General features: G+C 32.9%; 2 protein-coding genes across 7 annotated transcripts; one reads left to right on the top strand and one right to left on the bottom strand.

Annotated features, from left to right (window-relative positions):
• Positions 1-235: 235 nt before the first annotated feature.
• On the bottom strand, positions 236-3,755 carry LOC126871934 (dihydrolipoyllysine-residue succinyltransferase component of 2-oxoglutarate dehydrogenase complex, mitochondrial). The gene is made up of 9 exons (XM_050631312.1): positions 3,583-3,755; positions 3,058-3,082; positions 2,862-2,913; positions 2,648-2,718; positions 2,439-2,566; positions 2,025-2,360; positions 1,741-1,916; positions 1,215-1,665; positions 236-1,144 (listed from the first exon to the last, which is right to left on the bottom strand). Exons 1-9 carry the CDS (start codon positions 3,655-3,657, stop codon positions 1,010-1,012), a joined length of 1,449 nt encoding a protein of 482 aa, XP_050487269.1. The 5' UTR covers positions 3,658-3,755; the 3' UTR covers positions 236-1,009.
• Positions 3,756-4,645: 890 nt separating this feature from the next.
• Positions 4,646-21,161, top strand: LOC126871915 (titin homolog). 6 transcript variants are annotated; one of them, XR_007691784.1, is made up of 8 exons: positions 5,062-17,168; positions 17,668-17,874; positions 17,970-18,089; positions 18,178-18,435; positions 19,589-19,705; positions 19,774-19,845; positions 19,920-20,111; positions 20,567-21,161. XR_007691784.1 is itself a non-coding variant. In XM_050631263.1 (8 exons), the coding sequence occupies exons 1-8, from the start codon at positions 5,433-5,435 to the stop codon at positions 19,989-19,991; spliced, it is 12,480 nt and encodes a 4,159-aa protein (XP_050487220.1). In that variant the 5' UTR covers positions 5,062-5,432; the 3' UTR covers positions 19,992-21,161. The 6 variants fall into 6 exon arrangements, 5 of the variants coding, with proteins under 5 accessions (XP_050487224.1, XP_050487220.1, XP_050487219.1 ...); XM_050631263.1 differs by having other exon boundaries at positions 5,062-11,807; positions 11,910-17,168; positions 19,920-21,161; XM_050631265.1 differs by having other exon boundaries at positions 5,063-11,807; positions 11,913-17,168; positions 19,920-21,161.
• The last annotated feature ends 3 nt before the right edge of the window (positions 21,162-21,164 follow it).

Here is a 21,164-nt window from a genome sequence, read left to right as displayed (position 1 = left end):
TTAAAAGTTTTTAAAAGCAATATTAAACGAGCTTTAATATTGTTTTTTATTTATGAACAATTTACATGATCGTATTCGACAATAGTTATTGAAAAATTATAGCTTTATAAAAAAATGAAAAATTGTTGCATAATCCCACGTGTTTTGAAAAATGTATAAATGACAAATTTCTTTCTCAGAAAACTCGATACGACATATAAGTCTTTGTGAACATAATTTAACAATATCGACAACATATAGATTCGTGAAATTTTATTTTAATACTTGGATACATTTATTTTTGTAATAAAGTATCTCTTTCTAGCTCTTTAATTATCGCTTCTTTATAACATCTCGTTCAAAGCCATCAAAATAAAAATAAGAGCAATTAAAAATAGTAAAATACTTCTTACACGTGGTTGTCTTAAAAACGTAATGATCTGTGTACAATTTTTACAAAAAATACGTCGAACAACAATATAGAAAGTTAAAAAAAGAGATATAATTAAATTATATCGAACCAATTACACATTAGAAATGTATGCTTTTTTCAAGTAAAAGGTTTTAAACATTTTACAGCATTTAATTTGCTTTCTTCCTTTCAATTACTATATAATGCATTTTGTATTCGAGTCACATAGATAATAAAATATGTTTCTTTTTTTTTCATGCCAATAAGGATTTTCTTAAATTAAGCATTAGTTAGAATTCAAAAACGTTATGATGTAGCAATTGTATTATACGTTGCAGAAAGATCGATTTACGCCGCTGTATATTAAGACAAAAAATAAATTGAAATAATACTTTGATAATAACATAAAGTCTTTCAGATAGTAATACATTATGTTCTCTTGTTCGTGTAATATTTTTCTTCTTTTACTTTCGTTTATCACAATGATTAGTAAGTATTTGAGAATATGTAGTTTTGAGTAAAATCCTCGATGAACAGAATATAATACAACGTGTATAAAATGCTCTGAACATGATGTGAAGCGTGTTTGAAGCGATTCAATGAAAATATTTACGGGGCTTAAATGCCAGCTAAAATAATTCTAGGGTCTTCCACAGCGTCCTTGATTTTTCTTAAGAACATCACAGCCTCGCGACCGTCAATTAATCGATGATCATATGTTAAAGCCACATACATCATTGGACGAATTTTAATCTGAAAATTATTAAAAGATCAATAAAATTTGTAATATTAGTCTTTATTAGAAGAAATTGTCGGTGTTTACCTCGCCCTTTACTGCAACGGGCCTGTCGAATACTCCGTGCATCCCAAGAATTGCACTTTGTGGTGGATTAATAATAGGTGTACCCATCAGAGAACCAAATACACCGCCGTTACTTATCGTGAATGTACCACCGTCCATATCTTCGACGGATATTTTGCCTTTTCTTGCTTTATCGCCTAAAGCTGCCAAAGCAATTTCAATTTCTGCAAAATTCTTGTTTTCTACGCTACGAAGAACTGGGACAACAAGACCCTTTGGTGTTGCAACTGCGACACTAATATCAACATAGTCTCTATAAACTATGTCAGTGCCATCTATTACAGCATTTACTACTGGTTGATCTTTTAAAGCATAGGTACTCGCTGCAATAAATGGACTCATAAATCCCAGCTTTAAACCATATTTCTTTGTAAAATTTTCTTGGTGCATTTTACGGAATTCCATAATGCGGCTGTAAAAAGAAAAAAAGTTAGTTATTATCAAAAACAGAAGTTAACAATTATAGTTACAATAGATATGTAATAACCTCATATCGATCTCATTAAATGTAGTTAACATAGCGTTCGTATTTTGAGCATCTTTTAATCGTTCTGCAATACGTATTCGCATCCTGTTCATCTTTACCCGTTGTTCTGTTCTGGTGCCAAGTATTTCACGTGTATAATCAGCAGGAGGCAATTGTACCTTTGCACCTTCCAATGACTAAAAATGTTCATTCATTTAATGAATAGTAAAAAATTTATAACAGGAAGGAAAATTTATAACAGAAATAAAGAATCTTTATTTCTGAATTTGCACAATTACACCTACTTGAGCATGTTTAATTGCAGCAACTGGCATGGATGCTGCAGGTGCTTGTGGAGGTGGAGGTCGTGCAGCTGGTGGTGGTACAGCTGCTGAAGGTGGTGGTGGTGGTGGTGGTGGTGGCGGCGGCGGTGGTGCTGCTGTACTAGGTGCAGGTGGAGGACTTGGAGCCTTTTCAGCTGGCTTTTCAGCTGGTTTCTCAACTGGTTTTTCAGCTGGTGCTGCTCCAACTGCGCCAACATCAATGGAACATAGTTTCTGTCCTGGCTTTACTGTTTCACCATCTTTGGCAAATATCTCTTTTACTACACCAGAAGCTGGTGATGGTACAGGAACTGAAGTCTGTGAAGGGATTATCATAAATATATAAATTACGAGATATGTTTATTATCTGTAAGTTCATTTGTTTATTGATTTTACCTTATCAGTTTCAATTTCACATAAGACATCATCTTCCTTAACTTGATCACCAACTTTCTTATCCCATCTGACATCCCCCTCACTTACACTTTCCGCAAATGGTGGTACTACAACTTCCTTTATTTCCCCTGTCAATTACAAATTTACATTATACAAGAATTTATGTATAAAATCTTAACTATATATTTTCTTCCCTAAAGATGACTTACATAATGAAGATGTTGAATGAATATGTCTTGCCTGGTCTATCCAACAGTGAAATTTCTTATATTTTGTACATCTAGATAGAAATTATAATTACATATTAAACTTTACTTATTAAATTAATTAACCATTTATACTACAGTTTATTCTAGATAAAAATATAAAAAGTATTCATATTATATGGATATTTTACTCTTTTGATGTACTTTTTAAACTTACATTCGTGAGTTCTTGTTGACCACATGTTGGGTGTGGATAAATAGAATGTGCCCTACAAAAATGATTTGATACAATTAATAGTTTATGTTCATGGTTATCCCCAACGTTGATATGCCTCTCTATAAAGATAATGTTTTTAGATTTTCAACATAGCTCACCACTTCTTTATTATATCATTTTTATTTAGTAGTCTTACCTTGACTATATAAAGATCTCACAACCTGAAACAAATGTATACATAAATATAGATTCTCATTTAAAATATAAAAGTAATAATTATATAAAATGTTATATAAATTTTTATATGTGTTTATATAATTTTATATACATTATGACATAAAAGTGAGTTATAAAAGAAACTAGATAAAAATAGGTAGTGTGTCTATCGAATAGATAGAAAAAGAACCTTGACCTTAAATTACGCCCTGAAAAAATCGACGGAAATCTGTTTGGTTATCTAAAAAGTAAGTTTGCATCTGACGGCCACGAGGAATTTTTTAATTTCCCATTGACAGATTGTAGTCGATAGATCGAGTCATGAATCGTAACGTGTTCAAATACTGTTATATAACCGAAATGCAATAGGTAAAGGCAGTATTCCGACAACTTTGATTGGCAGGTTCTACTTCAAAGGGCGTTAGGTTCTTCTTGCTCAATATGTATGTCACAAATACGTTAACATTAATAACAAATGGAATGATAGTATTGTTTGATAATTTACCTTCGTTTGTGATATACTAAGTCTTGTTATTACACGAGGCACAAACCGCGGACAGTTGGACAGCATCGCGGTCATCCTCTATTGGAAAATTATGACTTAGATGTTTGCTCTTGACTCTTCCGATGGTCAAGAAGCAATACGACACGGTATGATACGGTTATAGTTAGTGGTGGGGCTAGTTTGCTACGACAAATGTGCGTTCTGAAATTTGCCACAATTGGGTTCCAAAAAATACAATAAACTAACTAACTAACTGTACTTAGACAAATCATGAAAGCAAATATTTACTGTATTGAAAATAAATATACTGTAATTATAATAAAATGCAAATAATTAAAATTAAAATACTAAAACCTTAATGTTGTAACAATAGTGTTTTTCCATTAACGATTAGTAATCTCTGCATTAACGATTATTAACGAATACATCGCTCTTTTTTTATACAAACGGTTGGGCACTATCTAATGAAAGATAAAACAAGTAATCGCAATTACTAAATAGACAATTTCCACATAAAATATATTGAGAAAGTTAATTATATTTCATAATGTCAAAATCTTCGTTGCTAAATAAACTCATATCAGTCATATAAGCTAGTCATATACGCTATAAGGAAAGAATTATTTCACACATAGGAATATAAAGATGCTAGTCGTATGCGAGTCATATTGGTAAATCGTATGCGATATAGGAATAGAAAGAGAAGGCTGCACAGAGGCCTCCTCTATTCTTGTCTATTCAGGTATGTTTTATACACTAACGAGGCTCGTTGGTCGGTATTACACTACATATTTACTATATGAATATCTATATGAACTATATTATATTATATTTACTAATATTAGAATATTTACTATATGAATCTCTACACAACGTTTTCTTCGTATTCCTATATCGCTTTTTCAACTTGTTCACGCATTCTATCTTTATATCTCTATGGTTTCGCATATTAAATATTATGTGAAATATGTTTTACATTAAAATTTACCAACAATATAGTCGACAATATAAAAAGTCGACTTTGTGAAGAGCATTGCTGTGTTAAAGCTGACAACGAATGTGAACAATCTGAAATGTTAGTCAGTTCGTGACTGAATTTACGTTTTTAAACATGAACAGTGAAGATGTAATTAAATGAATAGAATACGTAGTGATTGTGTATCGAAACATATTTGCTATAATCGCACGACACGCGATAGTGCTTGAACATTGACTATCACATAAAGAAGTTGACATTTTCTAAAAGTAGTTAAGTTTAATGTAGCTATCTGACAGCGAAGTATACGTATTGTTTATCGAGATTAGTGAAACTGATTGTGCAACATGGCGATTATATTTGAATAATAAGTACACGTCGTTTTATTATTATTTCGCTAACGTTGCGGGGATTCTATATTTTTCTTACAATAATCCGAGGATAATGAGTGTATACTAATTGTGACACACGCGCGCACGCACACACACACACACTGTTGCAATTAAAAATCGTAAGGATTTAATATCAGTCGTAAAGACGTGAGGAGTGAAAAGAAGATTGAGGAATAAAAGAAGGATAGTCCTTTCTGTATATTTTGCACAGAGCTTTAATTTATTATGTATGGTAATAGGTTGTAATATTTTAAAGTTTGTGTTAATAACTTGATGGAGCATTAGAATGAACATTACTTTAAATGTACAGATTTCTTTAAAGTATTTCATTTTCCAAAATAAGAAGACCCTAATTAAATAAACTATGCAGCATATAAACATTAATATAATAGGTTTAGTGCATTTTAAGGGTCGTATGACAGTGAACAGAACTGTAGACTCAAATGCACTGTGATAATTAAAGTGTCATAATTAACAGTGTGATGAGCAGCAGTGGATATCGTGGAAGAAGCTTTGGACCACGAGGAGCTCGTACAAATGGTCCAGCTAATGGCTTTAATGTTCCCAGATTTCCACATCCTAGTTTTAATCATCCACGACCACCACATAGATTACCTGGTCCTGAGAAATGGATAGAACGTCCAAATTTTGCACCATGGCAGCAGAATAAAAATTTTCATTTGCAATATAGAGGAAATTTACAATATCGACCAAATAGCAGGGGTAGAACAATAGGTGGTCGTGGAATAGTAAGATTTTCTGGGCCTGGTAGACCAACATCATCTCAATTTCATATGGGCTTTATAAGAAATCCTATACATACAGCATTATTACCCCAAGAAGAATTAATTGAAGATAAGCCTGTATCAGTACCACAAACTCCCTTGCTTGGTTCTGAAGAAGAACGTCAGCAAAAGATTGCAGAAACAGCTGACAAATTAAAGAAAAAATTATCCTCTATAACAGAACAAGAAATTACAAATTTTTGGGAAGATGATTTGCCTATATTACCAAATAATGGTTCTGAAGAAAAAAATACTCGAAATAAAATTATCCCTGAGCTTAGACACGAACCACCTGAACTTAACCTGACATTCACTGACCTTAGAGATATAGGCAGGATTGATTGTAATAATTTAAAATTTGGCAATGTAGATAGTGAATCTAATAATGAGATTTCAATTAGTTTTGAGAAGAAGTCTGCAGATAATATAAGTACAAATAATGAAATTACAATTATAGATGAAGAAGAATCCCTAATCATCTTGGATTCATATGACAAAGATGACTTCAAACAGTCAAATATGTTACTGGAAGATGATAAATGTCATGAACAAATACATAACGAATTGTCTGATTTTAAATGCAACATAGAAAACTTACAATTGCAAGGTAACAATATTACAGAAAGTTTGATATCTTCAAACTCAAATAATGTTAATGAAAAGTTATTAACTTTGAATTTAGATGAGAATATAACAAATTTATTACCGACAGATTCAGTAAATATTTCACTGCCAGAAAGAGCTTTAGATGTTAATGATGTAGAAACAAGTTCTATATCAGTATCAACTACAGACGATCAAAATGAGTTAAAGATAGATAGTCCACAAAATCAAAACACTGTGCAAGTAGATATACAAGATCCAAATAGAGATAACACACAGGATACTAACATCAATATACAACATAATAATCACACAGAAACAAAGCTGCTTGAAGATAATCAAATCCAAAATAATTTACAAAGAAATGTATCCCAAGAGGTAATTCATCAAAATTTAGAAAATGTATCTGATTGTTCTCGAAAGAGATCGCTTAATTTTCTACCACCTAATGAAGAAATTCATTCAAACAGCATCTGTGATTCTACATCTTCAACATATTCAAATTATGAAGCAAATAAATTAAACGATGATAAGAAATTAAATAATCCACCTGTTTTTCAATCAAAGGTCTTTAATATACCTCCTAGGTTAACTCCAAGGATTGGGGGGCCTAGAGGCCATTGGGTTTTCCAACAGAATGGAAAAAATTCATTTTTTAGAGGATCACAGAGATTACCCTTTCATGGTAATCGAATACCTCCACCAAGACATGTTAAATCATTTAAAGCAACTGATTTAGTTCCAGTTGGATTTGATCCACGAGCACCACCACCATTTACGCATAATGTACCTGTTTTAAACCATGACTGTCAGCACAATTCAATAGCGCTATTTTCTTCTAATGATTTGCCTCCCGCTTTTGATCCAAGTGAACCACCACCAAATATAAGATCAAAATCAGGTACTGAACCGTCTAATAAACAAGAAAGTGTACAGTCTATGCCCTCTTTAGATTTGAAAGGTCAAACACCAAGTACTTGTCAGATTAATTTAAAAGTTATACAACAATCGCCTACCTTTGATCTCAGGGGACCACCTCCGAGAATTTCAAACGTCTCAGTAACAAATAATGAAAAAATACCTGAATTTAATCCTCAACAACCACCGCCAAAAATTCATAAAAGGGAGGAAACCCTCCAACCTCCACCAATTTTCGATCCGCGACTCTCATCTCAAGAACGTTCTAATCTATTTGTACCTTTAGATGCATCTAGGTCAACTACAGTGCCACTGAATTTAATGGACACATCACCAGCATCAGATTTTAACACTGGTCCCATTGTACCAAATTTTGCACAATTGCCTCTTATAAACATACCATCGCGTCAACCTTTTATTTCTAATGTACGGATGAATTTTTCATCTGTTATATCACAAACAAGTAGCGGACAAGAAATAATAAGGGAATTTCCATTGCCTCTACCTCCTATGAATGTCACTGAAGGTCTTCTACCGCCACCAAAAGAACCTTCAGTGGGAGGAAATTCCAATCCTAATCAAAGCATAAACATGGATGATGGGTTAGAAGATATGCAAGAAGCAATGGAATTTGCAAAGCAAATAATGAACTTGACAGAAGAAACAAACGATAAAGATAAACCTACAGTTTCTGAATTACCATTGACATCATCCAAAATTCCAATACCAATCGAAAGTACACATCGTTCTTTGTCAGTAGAGAAAGGAAATACAAGTAATACAAGAAAACAAAAAAAAAATAGGAATAAGAAAAGTAGACAAAATATAGTCTGCGGGCCAGAACTAATTTGTGAGAAACAAGAGGATATAAAGGCAATAGATGAGGGACAAAGTGTACAAAATCAGAGTAAAAATACCGAAAATGCATTATTGGCAAGTGATCAAATAAGACCCAAGGTGGTGTTTAACTTAAACTCCAAAACAAAGAAAATACATAAACCGGAAGAGTGGCATAGGACTGTTATAAATATTCCTGAAAACAGAGAAATCTCGCAACAAAGTGCAATTCAAAATTCAAATAAAGAGAGGGCTCACTCTAGGAAGCATTCTTCTGAAAGTAACAATAACACGAATCAAAATAAAAATAAACAAAAAGAGGCGAAAATTAACAAAAATGCTGATCCACAAGTCATCCCTATACATGAAAAATCAAATTATACATGTTATCGTTATAAAAATTACGGAGATTTGGAAAAATTACATGCGCATTCTTCGAATACAACACTAACATCTAGTGACATAGATATTCAAAAGAATCAAAAATCAAAAAAAGAATCTGAAAAGAAAAAGGTTTTTACCCCAGAGGCATTATGGAAGAAAAGAGTGATCAGTCGTTTCCTGAAAATGAGTAAAAACGATATTTGCAATATGGTCAATAATTCGAGTCTTCGTAAGTTTGATATTGCAATGGAACATCTGGTGAAAGAAAGAAAGTCGTCTCTTTCTTTAGAACTAAGAAACATGGAAGACGAGAAAATGAAAGAATACGATAGAATAGAATTTATGAATCAATTGAACGCTATGTTAGATCCAAGCGCTGTTGTCGGTATTACGGATTTACCTACAGAATTTATTCATCATTTGAGCGAAGTTTTACAACTTGATATACCGTTTGATACTGAATTATCCGAAAGTCAAAATGCAGATATCGAAGAGATTAAAATTATAAATCAGAACGAAAATCTGGGAGTACATTCGTGTGAGGATGTAAGGGAGGAGAGTCTAAAAATCCCATCTACTGAGTATCAAGATCCTCAAGACGAAGAACATGCAGAAGATAAATCTATATATAGTAAAGAAGAATCTATTCACTATTCTTTGAACACAGAATCGAATGTTAATGTTTTACAACAGGATACAAATTTGTCGCATCGATCACTATCAAATGATCGCGAAATCGAGAATACGCATAAGAAACAACAGCAACCACTATTTAACGAAGCTGACTTGGATGATATATTGTTTCAAGTAACAGAGAGAACGAAGAGTTTATCAAACACGAGTTTGCCTGTGGAACCGGAGAAGAGCATTGATACAGGTTCAGGTGCTTCATTGGTTCAAACAATAACAGAAGCTTCTGAGTATAACACTTTCTCACAGATTCCTAACAAAACAGTAGCTGATCTTGATGATATTTTTTCAGCTGGGATCGCGCGAGTCAAACAGTTAGGTAAAAGTAACGCGGATATAGATCACTTAAGAGCGCGTAAATCCAATTCCGAAGATCGCAACACGCGTCACGTGTCTAACCACGAAAGGTATGAAAGATGGAAGAGAAAGGAACGAGAGGATCCGGATACATTTAGAAATTTAACGAAAGAAGAATGGGAAGCGAAGTATGGACTAACTAACACTTTGGTAGCTTCAACTATTGTGCGAAAAAATACCTCTAACAGTGCAGAAAATTTAAGCAAAGATGAGAGAAATAATCGCGCTCCGAGATACTGCTCCTCAGATTCACCAATGAGACATTTAAGCATAAGTCCTTTAACCCACGAAGTTTCTGTGCATAATTTAGATAGGTGTATTAGCGATCCTAGCGAGATAGAAGAACTACAAACAGCAGAAATATCGGCAAGTAGTAGCGAGACCAGTTCAAGTAATTTCAGCGACAGTGACGAGGAAACTGTTTCTCCCAATGTGACAAAATTGTTGAAAGTAATAAAAGAAAAGGAAAAGATCGCAAAGCAAAAATCGCTCAATGAAACCATCAGAGATGAAGTAGTCGCTGAGATAGAAAAGGAATGGAAAGAAAAGAGTAAACATAAGGAAAGAAAATCTCGCAAACGTGAAAAAAGGAAAAAAGACAAGAAAGAGAAACGAAAGAAAGAGAAGAGAAAAAAGAGGAAAAGGAATTCTTATTCGGGTTCGTCAAAATCTACCGAACAAACCGAAGGGTTTCGGGCACTGACAGAGGATGAGATCAAGAAAGAAGTAATCGTCAAAGAGGAATCGATGAGTTCGTTCGAGGAGAATGCTTCATTGAATGACACAATTAATAATATTTCGGTTAATCGGTCAACTGAGTCGCTTAGTAAATTGCAAAGTTTACAAACAGAGGAAGACTGCACTGTACTTCCTGTTACTTGTGAGACCGTATCGTCGCAACCTAAGAACAAACCCACGATTGTTTCTGTAGTGACGCAACCGAAAACTAAAGCACAACTCAAACAAATGCCAGAATCCAATAATGCGGAACAGAGGCAAATTATGGAGAAAGTAACGGAATTTACAAAGAATAATACAGTGAATGTAGATAACGAAAAGACGAAAGATCCTCTGGAAATGAATAGAGATTACGAAATAGCGACGACGAGTAATAACGAACGAATAGACGGAATGTTATCTATGAATATCTCTTTACATCAAACTAATATACCTTTACTTACTGAAGAATCATCTCCGTCTATTCAATCGCACAGTGAAGCTATCAGTGATAACAACACAACGCATATAATGTCATTTGCAACCCATAGTAGTTTAAATCTTGTTCTTGATACTAGTACGAATAATCAGTCTGTTGATGAAAAAGCATGTACAACTAGTTACTCGGTGGAAAACAAGAGTGGCGGTTATAAAAAAATAGACATAAAAGCATATAAAGAGCGCGCGTTGCAGAGACGTTTGAAGGAACTAGGCGCGTTAAAAGAGGCTCCTGCAAATTCTGCTTCGTTGATTCGAGAATCTCACCATTCTCTACCTACTGATAAATCTAACGTGGAATCGTTAGAAGCAATAAGCGAAATAAAAACTGAAATTAATACAAATAAAGCACAACTAGCGGATCCACGGTTAACTACGGTAAGATCAACGAGTACGCCCACTTCGGAGGATTCTGATAAAGAAGAGGCCAGAGAGAAGAATAATTTGGAAGAAGAGCATCAGACCATGGATGTCGCGCAAGAAACTAAAGAAGCCGTGATTTCTATACAACCGAAAAACATCAACGAGAAGAATGAAACTCGATGCATCGATGATTCAAACATTTTTAAAGACTCTGTAAAACGTATGGAACGCAAAAATGATAACAAATCCTTGTCGAAAGAAATTGACAAGCAAGAATTCGACGAATTTCCGAATAGAAAGAAATTAAAACTACAATCAGAGAAAAAGTCAAAGAAACCAATTTCAGATGTTGACTCCTCTAAGTTTAAAAATATTCGATCAGAGGGAAGTAAAGAATTGAAATTGAAGAAAGAGAAAGCTAAGAAATCGTGTGAAAAAAAGAAAAAGAGTTCGAAGCTGAATGAATCTAAATCGATAGAAGAAAACCCTGTAGAAAAACATTCTCATAAAAAGACGCCTGATGGCAATAAAAAAGTACCGGTTGTAAGTTCACATGCCGCCGATCAAAGTGAAGTTGAAAAAACAAGCAGTCATAATATTCATGAAAATTTACCTAAACTTCAAACTGTTGAAACATGCTCGGGAAACGCAGAAGTGATAATTGATAGCAAAACTCTACAGAAAGAAGTTAATACTCATTCCGTGGTAAGACGAAACAACCAAGTGCTCACTGATAGTAACAAAGAAACAGTAAGCATTAATGAAAACGTTGCACTACAAGATAATGAAATAATTATTTCGAACCAGCAGGTTTTAAATGAAGAAATGGCGAGAACCCAGGACCAAAACTTAATAAGCTCGGAAAATGTAAAAAAAGATGGTGAATCAAATAAAGAAATGGGAGAACATACAACTAAAGTCAATGAAGTGAGTATGTTCGCTGAATCTATGTCCGCAGTAAGCTTGAACAAAGAAAAGGATATATGCAACGACATGTCATCAGTAGGCTCAACGTCTGTTGGTCATGTTCAACCAATTCGCACTGAAAAATGTATGACAAGTACACCACCTCTTGTTTCGAACTACATTGGCGAAGAATTCCATTCGTTAAGCGAACAAATCGATGTTGATATTGAAAAATACAGTCATACAATTAATATTGAACATTTGCAAGATTCCAAAGCCGCTGGTAATTCTACTTTGGATACGAGAATCCATTCGGAAGCTATTGTTAAAAACGATGATATAAATGCAGAAACGAATGATGTAGAAGAGCAGGATAGGACTATGTCTCGGTTAAGCCAAAAATTAAAAACTTTATACGGTTATAGTAAAGTACGTGGTAAAAACGAAGTGAAATCTCCAGATAGTCGGAGTAGTCCGTTTAAGGGTTTTCTCGCGGATACCACCGATAATGATATTTGTCAAGTAACTCTATTATATCATACAAAGATGAACAATGCAAATATCGAAGAAAACACAATAAATGAATACAAAGATTCCAACCAATGCTTACAAACATGTTTCAATGATAAACCCATTATAATATCGAAAGAGGAAGAGAAAGATGGTGACGAAGATTCTTCTAAGAAAATGGACGAAGAAAACGAAATATTCTCAATTTCTAATTTAGCAAACGAGCAACAAAATATTACAGAAAAAACGGTAGATCATAGCTTAAATGTGAAAGATAATATCAAGATTGATGATACGACGTTGAAAATTAAGGATGAAGATATAACAACGGAAAATGATCAAACTTACGATCTTTCTGCTCAACCGAAATTTTTATTTCTAGCTAACATAGACAATCATCACGATACACTTGACGAAGATAGCCAGTCATTTATTGTTTTAGACGAATATATAGATGATACAGATGAAAAATCGATCAAGAAATTGAGTTCTCTTGACTTAGATCTTGAAGATTGTATTGCGCGAGATGCAGATATTTTTACGACTAAATCATTGCAGGAACAAGAGAATTTGCCGAGTGATATTAAATCATCAAGTTTTAACTCAATAGCTTTTAACGAGTTGTCAGAAGTTTTTGATAAGAACAATCACGATGGGAAACTAAATCAAACTAATGTAACATCTACGCGTGAAAATGAGAAATCTACGACGTCTGAAAAAACTACTGCTGTTTTTCCATCAGAGTTATTTGCGGCTGCAGAGAAGACTGTAAATACTACAAATCTATTTTTTCCTATACCTCCATCAAACGAAAATTTAGAAGCAAATTCAAAAATATTAAAAACTACTAAACCTATTAATCCAATTAATTCAGAAATTTCAGTAGAATATCCACAAAATATTATTAATGCAACATCTGAAAATATTTCTCAAAAATGTGCAACGATCGAACCATCATCGATTACAGAAATAAGAATCGAAGAAAGGAATGAACATTGTACCGATGTATCAGAGGATAATTTACTGCATAATGTTCAATCTTCTTGCGCAACCGAACCAGTAGTTACACCCCTTGAAAGTGAAAGCTCACAAAATTTAAATGTTCCAATAAAAACTGCCAGGAGAAAGTCCATAGAGAACTTTCGGAATACTGCATCAATGCCTGAAGCAAATGAAGAATTTCTAGAACTGAGGGAACAACAGCAAGTGGATAATAATTTGCTAGATAAGCAAATATCAGTTCCTTGTGAAATAAGCACGTCCATTGATAGAAATTTATCTATCAATTGTAATGAAGAATACGAGGCACGAATTTCGAATAAGTTGAATCAAAAAGACAAGAATAAGACTTTAAATAACATAATCGATAAATCGAAAAGGAGATATAAGAAACGGAAGCCTACTATTTCAAAGAAAATAGTGAAGGGAGCATTGACATCAGATACTGTAAAAATTAAACATCCAACCATGAAAGAAGCTGTCATGGCTAGGATGATCGCAATCGATGTTGAAATCCATAAATTAATGACAGAAAAGATGACCCTCTATCAAATGTTAACAAGCAATACCTTACCAAACGACAATAATTTACAACAAAATGACGTGACACACGAAGACAGAGAAGTTGAAACGCCAGTAATTAGACCTCGAACTCCATCCGCGTTAATGACACAATTACTTCAGAATATCGAACCTAATCCCCTAGCAAATCAATGTGCCAACACATCTATAGGAAGTTTATCTACAAAAGACAGTCCGATACAGCCAAATAAATCTAAGACATTGTATAAACACGATCATCATGCAGAGAAAAGGGGAAGCTGTACTTCTACTTGTGGTTCCGATGATGAAGAAATCGCATATCATGCCGAAGATACTAAATCATCTAAAAAAAGAAAGAGACAAAGCTCTGAAAGATCGGTTGAAAGATCGGTTAAAAGATCGGAAAATAAATCAGACAGTCAGAATGTATGCACCAAGGACACACAAAGTACGGTTACAGAGAAGAAACAAGTTAATAACGCAATAAAAGTAACACTTAAAAAAATCAATACGAAACGAACAACAATAGAACAAAATTCTGAACAGGTTTCAGTGAATGAAACTATATTCCAAGAAGATATCAATAAAGATATAAGTAAATCTCAAGAGACGGAAAACATTGAATCTGTGGAACCTCAAATACTTAATGAAGGCACTATTGAAATAAAAGTACCGGAGCTTAACAAAGAAAATTATTTAACAAAAGATTGCAAAGAAAAACATGAAACTTCAAATAAGACAAGTAATGACATAGATTTAGTAGAAAAACCAATGGAGAACAAAACACCAGAAAGGTCATTGATATATTCGGATGATAGTACTTGGGATTCTCTTCTTCAGAATCCAAGCACAGATGATCAAAAGAAATCAAACACTGGCCTTGCTTTGTTAGAGGAAACGTATAAGAAAGAAATTGCGAAAATGCGAAGAATAAGAGCCGAAGCGCGAAGAAAGAAAAAGAGAAAATTAGAGAATTTGTTACAGATTGTGAATACTTTAACTCCTGACGAGGAGGAGTTGCCACTGTCAGCTCTATATGCTAAAAAATTGCATCAAAAGAAACAATTATTGGATTCTTTCGAACAGCAAACTAAACAACAAACAGGTGATGATCCGCAACTGTGGAAAAACGTAGTTGAAGTGATAAACGCAGTAGCAGAAAACAGAACACAAGATCTTTACGTAGAGTCATCAGAAAAGCGATTAACTAATTGCTCTGAAGGTGTTATATCTGCTATACCAAACCCAGAGGTAAATCCTGAATTTAGAGATAATAAGGAGAAACAGATTATAAATTCCTCACTAAGGAATATTAAAGAAGTTTGCATCGAACCATTGATCGATGTTAACATTTCTGACAATAAAAATGAAAGGAATAATGTTTCGAAGAAAGATGATTTACAAATGTTATCTAGTAAATCGCAAGAATTTTTAAATAATGAATACTTTCAACAAGATTTGGAAATCAGTGTGTCATCAAAAATTGTAATGAATTTATCCGAAACATGTACAGATGATACATCTATGAATATCGAAGCAAATTTAGTAAAATCCTTGGTACAGCAAGCTGTAGAAAATGATAATGTGAAAATCAATCGGTCGACCTCAATAAAAGATTCAGATTCGTATCTTACGGAATCAAATTCAAATAATATTCGCGATGGGCAGAATATCTCGAACGTCTTGGAATATTCGGAAAAAGCTGAAAGAAAAACTAATATGGAAACTATGGAGTCTACTTTGCAAAACAAACTAAATAATACTGACGAGAATATTGCAACACAGGAACCTACTAACAGTCAATTTGTAAGAACATCTGAAGATACTCGAAATAATTATGATGCATCAACTGAATCTAACAATGATAAAAATATTGCTATTATGGATGAAACTACATCAAAGGATAAATTTGGTTTTAAACTAGAAAACGTAAACGAAGCAAATATGCAAGATTCCGTAGTTTTGCACGATGAAGATAATAATGTTGACAATACTGTTGAAGAATTCGATTGTGTACCTCAAAATGAACGCTTTATAAGTCTTAAAGAACATAAAGAATCACATAAAAGAAAAGATATTGAGCGATTTGATAAGACTGCATGCGAAGAAAATAATAATCAGAATTGCGCATCTGTTTCTTCTTTTACTGAGAATACAGAAGTGTTAAAAAGCGATGAAGTATTAAGTAAGAAATCGTTTAAGCATAAGAGAGGAAGCAGCAAGACTGCTGTTCGACGAAGCTCGAGATATGCCGAAGAATGTGTGAAACGTATAAAATTAGAGATTGATGTAACTGTCCCAAATACTGAGCAGGAGGAAAAGAATTTCAGGATGCAGTTTCCAAGTACATCACCATGTGAAGAAGTCGAAACTATATTAATAAATTCTAGAAGGAATCGTAATATTCAAAAGCCAATAATGAACAGAAAGCGACGCACGCCTATTCTTCCAGAAATTGAAGTTGTGGCACATGAATTGAATTCAAGTAATGAATCTTTAAAAGGAATTAAAAGACACAAAAAACATACAATGTCTGAAATGATGAATTGCGTGGTACGGATAGTAGATTGTAGACATACGATTTTGAATCCGAATGTAAGCTTAGACGTATTACAAAAGTATGAAATATCCAAAATTAACAAATACGTCTATCCTAACTCTACTCAAATGGATTCTTCCGTAAGTCTTGCGGAATCAACATCAACCAAAGATTTGCCTACTGTATGCAAGACAACATCATTGAGTGAATTACCACGAAGTCAGGCTTTAAAATTGGATACAACACGACTTGTTAATGATCAAATAAGTTCCATTAAAATTAAGAAAATACCAAGATCTGCAAATATGGATTCACCTGTAAATGATGAAGAATGTGCAGACCGCAATATCGAAGTTATGCCAGTTTTAGCGAAGGAACCTATTACTGTAGACATTATACAGAATTGTGATAAACCAGATATTGAGATTGTGGGAGAAAAAACGATAGTTACTAAGAATCAACAACACAGCAAGTCTGGATCAACATTGACTGCAATAGATATAAATGACGATAAAGAACTACCGAGGACGCAATATACGGTTCATAAAGGTCCTATTTTAGATATTAAGGTAAAGAAACGGAAGAAATAATGACATGAAAGTATGTATTAAAGTAATGCATAAGTATTTTTATTTTTTGGTATCAAACTCTGTGATACTTTCTCTTCTTTTTTATAACATAGTAGATCCAAATATTCTTTGAAACAAAGAAATTGTATTATAGTCCTAATTTGTATAGAACCATTATACTTTTTTGCTATTATATTTTATTTTTCATAAAATATTTATTTTGTCATATAAAGTGTTCTATTGGCATATGATATATACAAATATAAAAATACAGGGAAATAGTGTTAATACAATCTGTAAAAATGTCTAGTTTTCAAATTTCCACTTGTTATTTTCCTCTTACTTATGTTAGTGTTATTTCTATATTATAATGCAGTTATTTGTTATTTCTCTTTTTATCTATAATCATGAAACTGTTACCACTATAAATAACTTTTATCAGAATTCTACAAGTTAGATTAAATTTTACAACTTAATAATAGGAAAGTATTTTTTCTAGGTTTTTGAGAATTCATTCCTAGCCGCAAGTGAAGATGGCAGAATATACAGGTACAATCAAGCATCTAATGGAATATTAAACATCTACAAAGGTCATCAAGCAGCAGTAACTTGTTTATATGTATACAATACAACTAGCACAGATATTAACAAAGAATGGATGTACTCTGGTTCATTGGATGGAACCTTACGATGTTACAACATAATGGTAACAGTAACAAGTTTATCAATTTAGCATAATACATACATGTTGTTAACTCCTTTTGCTACATATTATTATTTATTATAAATAAATTTCATTAGACTGGAGTGCAAGTAAGAGATACAGCGGATATAGGTAGCCCCATACAATGTATGGATGAAGCATGGGGAATAATTTTTATTGGTACTAAGTCAGGGCATGTATCACGCTATCATATAAAGGTTCGTTGAAAAATGTTATGTATAAAATTGTTTTTATCGAATATGTATGAATATCATTTTTGTAACAAAAAATGTATGAATATTTCAGTCGGGTACTATTAAAGGAAACAGCATACAGTTCTCAGATAAGTCTGTATTAGCTTTAAAAGCAACTAACGAGGGTCCACGAAGAGTTCTTATCGTAGCATCACGTAGTCAACCGATAACGATACGAGATGCTCAAAATGGCCTATTTCTTCGCACAATTTGTGGTCAAAAAAGTCACACTGTGTATAGTTTGATGCGTAATAATCATTTGATTTATTGTGGTACAAGTAGCACATCTATACTTGTCTTTGATTTTACGGTTTGTAAAAATAATATATATAGGTACAATACAATCTCGATTATAGGAATAATAAGGAGACTTCATATATTTTAAACCAAATGTTACAAACAAACAATTAAACGCTATATAAAATCTTTCGGATCCCATATCTTGCCTCTAGGTCATGTATATTTTAATGCGAGTGATTTCTTCTAGCTGCATTCGTTTCATGTTTCGAACCATTCAAGCACTTTTTCGAGAGCTACAATTGCTTAAGAATAAAAAATGAGAAGGCACATCTTCATTGTAGTCATCCGTTCATTCGTCCACTTCTTGATCCAGAGTTTTGTTATTAACACTTTGAAGATTTTCATTGGTATATACTTGTGTGCCAATATTATATTTCTTATCAAATTCAAGCCAATCTATTACATCAGTTCTGTTACGATCTTCGCATTCTGGTATGCTATGCAGCATTGCAAGCCCACGAAAAAGTTTTTCTACACTAATGCTCATTTGGTGAATACTGTGACGTAATTTAAACTTTGGTGAAAATTAGGATTTCCATTTAATTTTTCATTAAACTGCCAAGCTTCCTCGCATATAATCGGCACTGATATAGGTATTTCTTTATGTCTACATTATAGAAACCACTAGTAACGAATCGTGTCGAAATCATTATTTTTTGCCAGTTTTCAACTTGTTTGGGAAGTGCTAGCATTCGATGAGTCAATATCCTGTAAATGATTTTCTATTGCTCACTCTTTATTTTTTATACCAATGACCGTAGATTTTCCAACATAGATATTCTTGTGTTAAGTTTATTGCATTCTCGCCATTTCTCAACTTTTTCATGATTTTATATTTTGTTTCAACTGACAATATTACTCATTTCCGTTCTGACAACATTGTTGCCGTGAGGCTTTGAATGTAAATACCATACTAAAATGCTGTGAAGAGTTTGTTCGAATTGAAAAGTTATTTCCGATAATTTTGATAGAAGGAAATAAATACTGCATGGATTACATACACACATAGTACAAAATATACCGATAGTAGAATATTCCGATGATAGAATGCTTGAATAATGAGTGCCCGGATAATCGAGGTTCTACTGTATAATCTTCCATGTTATCATTGTAATGCAGCATCATCATGTAAAATTCATTCTTTGCATTCCTTTATTTTATAGAATGGCGAACAAACAATGCAGTATGATGCTGGTGTAGGAATTGTATGCATGCGTCTGTACAAACAACTGTTGTTTGCCGGTTGTTATGATGGAAATATTTATGTATTTAATACAAAGGTTAGTATGAACTTAAAAACTAATGTTAACTATGAAAGAAATTGTATTAATCTTTAGACAAACTCTAGGATCATCAACTTGTATGCAGTATACCTGGACCTGGTAATATGTTATTAAGTATGGAAGTCATAGACAATAAGGTATCTAAAATATTCTATTAAAATGCTATTAGAATATTACATTAAATGTAATATTCAAACATTTATTTTTTTAGATCATAGCTGGTAGCAAAGATAAACGTTTGCAGTCATGGCAAATGCCACGACAAGTACGATCTTTGCTATAGAAAGTGAATCAAGCTTGAACTGACAGATCCTAGTCTAATCGTGCTCCGAGGAAAAAGATTATTAAATTTGGAGTACAATCTGCCTATGAAATCATTGTACAGACTCAGAGGAGTTACTTTGTAATATATATACATATATACATTTTATTTGCGAGAAAATGCACATAAGTAATATATATAAATATGTTTGTACAGAAAATTAGATAAATTATTAATATTGCGACAAAGTCAGTACATTTGAAAAACGTGGTAAATTCTTGTTCTTTATTCCATTTTGTAAACTCGCGCTAATAGGGGTAAGCCTCCTGTGCCTTGTGCGTAACATGTGTGTGAAATGCTTTTTTTCACATTCTATAATAATGATACAAGAAACATAAACATGATTACAAAGGAGTGCACCCTTTATCGTTCAAAGTTTTTGAACCTTTGCACTTGTTACTTTTTCTTTTGTATTTGGATATATATTGGATATATATATATTAAAGTGTTATGTGAATATATACCTATAAAACAGTAACACAATAAGTGTAAATGCTAATAATAATTATATTTATTGTTTTATATTAAATTTGTAGGTGGCCTGACAGCATTTCGTAATTTGCTTGATTAATGCAAAAGATTGAGGTGTGTAAAGCCAACTTGTATGGAAACATTTATTTAAATTAAATCAATAAGAAACGTGAGTTTCATCGCATCGATGGAATGCATATCTTTCCGAATAAGAATCGTTGCAATAATTTGTTTCGTTGAACTTATATCTTTCTTTGTCAATTGTTACGTTATTTTTTAGGCATTGTTCCGTAATTCGTAATTATTTTACACCTTTTATCTTATATTATTATGAAGTAACTAGTAAAAGAAAGATGTGTTTCTACCGATGTTATTAACAAAGAATGTTAGAATGTGATTATAATGAAATGTATATGTTAAAGAAGAAAAAAAACCCGTCTATATTACATGAATTGCAAAATCTTTTTAAAGAAGCATAGTGTGCAAATAAGTTCTATACAACTTTGGTTTATCTTTAACATATATTATTTCGTTCATTTCGCATTGTACTTATAAAAATAATCATTTACATGCACATCACTGGACGTACTACGTTGTACTTTACTAATTTATTGTGTATCTAGTATTTGTTGCATGTAACAATAAAACATTGTTCTCGTATCT

Source organism: Bombus huntii, chromosome 12 (assembly GCF_024542735.1).
Source record: "Bombus huntii isolate Logan2020A chromosome 12, iyBomHunt1.1, whole genome shotgun sequence".
NCBI lineage: Eukaryota > Metazoa > Arthropoda > Insecta > Hymenoptera > Apidae > Bombus > Bombus huntii.
The sequence above is the reverse complement of the archived record's forward strand: the minus strand, read 5'-3'. Positions and strand labels throughout refer to the sequence as shown.